A 5541-nucleotide genomic window follows, 5' to 3' on the forward strand; every position below is an offset into this window, starting at 1 on the left:
ATACAGCAGTATGCTTGAATTAGTATATGTGTAGGGCTATGTAAAGACAGGTATGGAAGTGTTCGATGTAAATGTATCTTGTAAAACAAACAAACTTGTCTTTTACAGGAAAATTATCTACACAGTGTTCAGCATTTCCTGTGATCATAAATGCAACTTTGCAATTTTTGATCAGATTGACCTCATCAGATGTCTTTTCTCCTCCTCTGCTCTCCTCTTTGCTTTAACAGCAGAAAAAGTTCGACTTTAATTTCTATCATTTTTTTCCCCCCCCCCCCCCCCCCCCCCCAAAAGTACTCACTCTATAATAAAGACATATGTAATAATCCCCAAACATGTATAGCCTTAATTTTTTTCTTTTAATAGTCGGAAATTATTTCTAGTCTTTCTTACATGGTGATGTGGTTTACGTGTCCCCTCGTGGACTCACTTTTTTATTTCACATCATAAACACACTCTTAGCTGGATATGAACCAGTTGATAACCATGATCCACTGAGTCTAAGTTGAACTCACCTTGTGATACGTTAGAATTCACCTGCTCCCTTTCTGCACTGAGTTGTGGTGCTCAGCTGCTTCATGCATGCATTAACCCATTTAATACTTGTAGTGGAAAAGGTCCGTTGCTGGCTGCTGTAATCGTGCACAGCTGACTTGAGCTGTGGGAACTTTGCCACATGCAGATACTGTAAAGGAAAAACACATTAACAAACACTTCATCATCAAAAACATCTTATGGGGAGCAGATCTATTGTACATGAGCGTCATTTTGTATCTTGAGGAGAGGTTATCAGTGTACTTAAATATGAGTGAAGCTAAATTACCCACCTCTACCTGTGTGTTTTCTAGTTTGAGTCGTGGTGCCAGCTTGAGTTTATTAAGACTTCATCTGATTAGCTCCAAATAATCAGCTTGATGAAAAAAATGCTCAGGTCTCAGTTATTTGAGACAGTCTCTTCATTTCTCACAGTCCTGCAGTGTTTCTCTCTGCAGTATCTTTGCTGTTTTTTTTGTTTTTTTTGTCGAGAGCCAACTGCCAACATCCTCTGAAAGTTGCAACCACCGGTGATCTGATACTGTAACTAAAGCCAATCCCATCTGTGGACAAGACAGAAAAAAGGCTTATTCATATCTAGGCCCTAAGAAACAGCATAATTCTGTCTGTTCAACATTCATCTTCAGCACGTGGACAGTGTGAGATGTGTTTGTGTTATTTGTAAAACGCCGACCAGTTTGTTGGACAGATAATGAGACGTTGTCTCACCACATCAAACCGAGCTGACGTCCTCGTCTCCAACACACAAAGAGCTGCTGGCAGAATTCACATCGCAGCTTCTTTTTCTTCTGATCAGTGTAATTATGTGGCAGACAGACATGGTGACAACATTTGGCGTGGCTGGCTCCGTTCTTATTGACTGTCACATCATTCAGCTGCGAGCGTGCTGCTGAGATACAGGAAGGGTCGCCACTGGAGGAAGGGAAGAAAAGCGTCCGCTTCTCCTTGTCAGTGCAGTCCATAAACATTTTATCTGCTACAGTTCAGTTTTATAATTGTGCATAGTCGAGCCTATCAAGCTAACTGCTTCTTACCTGAACGCATCAAAATTTTAAAAGATGCTCTGCAGCCAGAAGAGATTCAGACGGACTGATATATCTGTGGTGGCTGTCACAAAGAGAAAGGACAGGAAGTGCTGCCAGTGGCTGCTCATCCATGACAGTAAGAGTCTGCCTATCTGTCATACAGTCAGCGAAGCACTTCAGCATGAGGAGATACACCTTTCACTGTGTGTGTGTGTGTGTGTGTGTGTGTGTGTGTGTGTGGGGGGGGGTTTGAATATTATCAGCAAATTGGCTTAGATAATGAAGCCACCAGCTGGTGGTTGAGATTTACACAAATACTCACACACTTTGACTACTGCCACTGATTTGATTAATAATCATTTCTTATTGTTTCTTTTGCAGCTCTGATCTCTGCTGGTTGCTGCACTAACTCCTGCAGGAGTGTAAACCTTTGGGAGAGGTGAGTCACATCTACACACTCACATGTATGCAAGCAAACACACATACTATTATAAAGCTATAAACTGCTATAATTGCCTGTTTGAGTGCACAGCCATGTCCGAGATCAGTCTTGAAGAATCATCAGTGACGATGTACATTGGCAAATGTGTTGCTGTGATGATCACAAACACAATATAATCAGAAAGCTTAATAATTGGAGAGGTGGGGTCCAGTCCAAGACCAAAAAAGCTTCCTTTTGGTCAACACACCACACCGCCCCAGCAAGACTGAAAGCTTGCTGATTGGTTGTGACATTACATCTCGGCAAATAAGTTTGGACAGTTTTGAGTCAACACTGAAGTGCCAAAAACTGTAATTCTTAAGTGTCAACTTGAGGCTGGCTCCAGAAGTGAGTCAGTCTCCATAAGTCCCCATGTTTCACAGCAGAAATAAACATGTTTACAGCCTGGTACAAAAAACAGTTTTGGTCTCTGGAGCTATTTCCCCATTCATGACAACTGTACTGAGGGTCTTGAACAGTTCACTCATTCAAATTATATTAAGGATTACAGTTATTCATAATTAATAGCACGGCCCCTTTGATTGACAGTTAGTGCTGCTACAGATGGCTTGTTTGAGCACCCAGGCATCATTCGGCCCATCTCAGGTCCACTGATGATCCACGTCTTTGCCGATTTTTGGCACCAAGGGGTGTAAGAGGCAGGACAGCTAACATGGTGGCGGCCATTGCCACAGATTTTGAGCTTCATGATGGTGCTTTGGAAACCTGTGGGTGACTGGGTCATTGTTTGCAACCAAAGCTAAAGCTCAGCTAAAGCGAGACTGATCAATACTACTTGGACTACAAATGGACACCAGATGGATTACGGTGGCAAATTCTTGGTCCCTAGGTCCCCAGAGTGATTCTGTATTCATAACAGATATATAAAGATTAACCAGCTAATTGATTCATCATGGATCTGTGGCACTCACACCCATTCCTATGAGCGGTTTGGAGAAACTGGTTCTCCAGCACATCATAAATGATTAACAAACTTAGAAGTCTCGGATTGATGACCACTCTCTGCAGCTATATATTGGACTTTCTCACGAACAGACCTTAGACAATTTAAATGGTGATGTATTAGTCAACACCAGAGCCCCTGAGGGGTGTCTACTCAGCCCTCTCCCATTCACACTGTACACACAGGAATTGCAACCCCCAACATGGAAACTTAAGAAAGCAAATTCAAATTCCGAGGGTTTGTCAGCTTTTACAGGATGGATAGAGCGCGCCCTGTCTGGAAACATTAGAAACTAACATAGTTTGTGCATGGCTCAGTACAGGAGGTCAGCAGAAGAGCAAAGCCAGGAACCACCTAGGACATTGTTGGTACTTATTTACTAAGCTTCACTGATATTATTGAGGTGAAGTGCCTGCACAGGGCACAAAGGATACAGAAATACAATAGTCACCCAAGCAACAGCCTGTTGTCTGGCAAGCAATACAGCAGTATCTGCTGCTGTACCATCAAACAGAGCAGCTTCTCAGGCTGTGAGATACTTCAACTCATCCGGCACACTCCACTATATATATATTTTTTTTTCTTGTGAAGCATAAAGAGACAATAACTGACATTTCATTTTGCAGATTTGTGCTGCAAAATGACAAATGCATAAACCTTGAAGTTGGTAGGACTAATGTATTAGCAAATAGTTGCCTATGTACACATCCAGCAGACACAGTGCAATGTTAGCGTTCATTCAGGGTCATGTTTGTTCATCTGATGAATGAAAATCCAATATTCGGTCTTCTCTTAGCTCAATTTTGGTCTCCGCCATCTCCACATCTGGCCTTTTAGCTGCTAAATGCTATATTGTGTTCAGCAGCTAGTTGCTAACTTTGTCTGCTGTTTGGTGCTGGGCAGGTGGTGTATAATGGATTCATCAAAGCTTTATTAGCAGAGACCAGCTGCCTGAAAGACAGTAAAACGGTCCTTTAAACACAACAGGTTGTTAAATCACATTAAAACCTCCAGATTCCCAGAAACCACTGAGGGTATGATCTCAGTGTCCTCAGTGATAAGCTGAGCCCTGAGCTATTTCTGATAAAGGTGGCTGTCTGTTTAGGAAAAAGGCAAATTGCGTGTGTTTTTGTGTGTGTTCATGTGTATGAGTATGAGGTCACCCTGGTATGACCCCTGCTTTAATGCACTGGCCGCAGGGTGAGTGATGGAGCTGGGTTAATATTTAATGATGAAGCAGTTCTTAATGGAGGAATAAATCAGCTTCCATCTTTTCCTGGAGAGGAAGAATCCTTTCATTCTGCTGAGCACGGACTACACACACACACACACACACACACACACACACACACACACAGTAAATGCACTCTTTCCTTCTTGTCTTTCAGCTTTGATTCCTCTTGACCATGACATGCCTCTTGATCAGATGCTGCTGTGACAACACACAACCCCAGCGAGAGAAGAAGAAGGTTATTAGCTGGCTGGATTGATGGAAGGACAAGCGGATCAATGTATAACTGGATGGATGAATGAACGTGAATTTTAAAAAAGCAGTGAAAGGGCGAGGAAGATGAGTGAAAGAAGGCAGCAAAGAGGCAAAACACTGGAAACACTTGAACACTCTCTCTGCCCTGTCTGCTGCTGCTGCTGCTGCTGCTGCTGCTATGCATTTTTCCCGTGGACCACCAGAAAAGACTGAATGTCATTGTTCGGGTGAGCAGAGGCTCATCCCTGCGTTGCCAAAATGAAGAGAGGAAAATAAATAAGACAGCTGAGAATCTTTGTGTTGCCAACAAACTAGTCCTACCTCTTTGGAAAGACAGAGACCTTCTGGATGAAAGATGATGAAAGAACTTTTCACGCTAACACTGGAGGTCACAGCCCCTTCTCTCTACAATCACAACGCCAGTGATTATTTTAAAACCAACACCTGATGATGGTAACTACCTTTACAAAGTCATTGTGGACCTGGAATTAAAGCACAAAAGGAGTTACTATGTCATTTTAACTAAAAGGAGGTTATTTAAAGATAATTCTGTTTTATTATAACTTGGTTTTTGCTGTTGTTTTCTGTCATTTATGGTAACATTGTACTCACCAATGTAACTGCTGAGGTCTGGGAATATGGTGACATTGCTTTGACAAAGTCCAACAGGGCAAAAACAAGGTCGGACAATCAGACAGGACATAAAGGAGGCAGCTTAGCTCGATTATCTAAAAGGTCATGCTGAAAGCGAGTGCCCCCCACATATATATATATATATATATATATATAATATATTATTATATATATATTATATATATATTATATATATATATATATATATATATATATAATATAATATGATTTTGCTCAATGGACATAAAATGAATTGACTGGTTTCTTTATCTTCTAATATTGTAATTTAAATATCTTTGGATTTTGAACTGTTAGTCTGACAAAACTAGACATCATGTCATTTTACACAAAGAAATAATTAAATGAGAAAATGATTGACAGATTATTAATCATAAAA

The 5541-nt window shown here is 41.1% G+C and overlaps 1 protein-coding gene across 2 annotated transcripts in view; it reads left to right on the top strand.

Annotated features, from left to right (window-relative positions):
- LOC104937117 (coiled-coil domain-containing protein 85A-like) overlaps window positions 1-5263 on the top strand; it is a 37953-nt gene extending 32690 nt beyond the window's left edge. The window contains exons 3-4 of one of the 2 annotated variants that reach the window (XR_002041764.2): window positions 1962-2019; window positions 4414-4452. Coding sequence is in view for 1 of the 2 variants with exons in the window: in XM_019256239.2 (XP_019111784.1) it covers window positions 1962-2019; window positions 4414-4429 (74 nt within the window). In the remaining variant the exon portion in view is untranslated. Of the gene's footprint in view, window positions 1-1961; window positions 2020-4413 lie in introns of both variants that reach the window. The other variant, XM_019256239.2, reaches the window with a different exon arrangement.
- Window positions 5264-5541: the final 278 nt, after the last annotated feature.

The sequence above is a fragment of the Larimichthys crocea genome, chromosome III, assembly GCF_000972845.2.
Source record: "Larimichthys crocea isolate SSNF chromosome III, L_crocea_2.0, whole genome shotgun sequence".
In the NCBI taxonomy this organism is placed as follows: Eukaryota; Metazoa; Chordata; class Actinopteri; family Sciaenidae; genus Larimichthys; species Larimichthys crocea.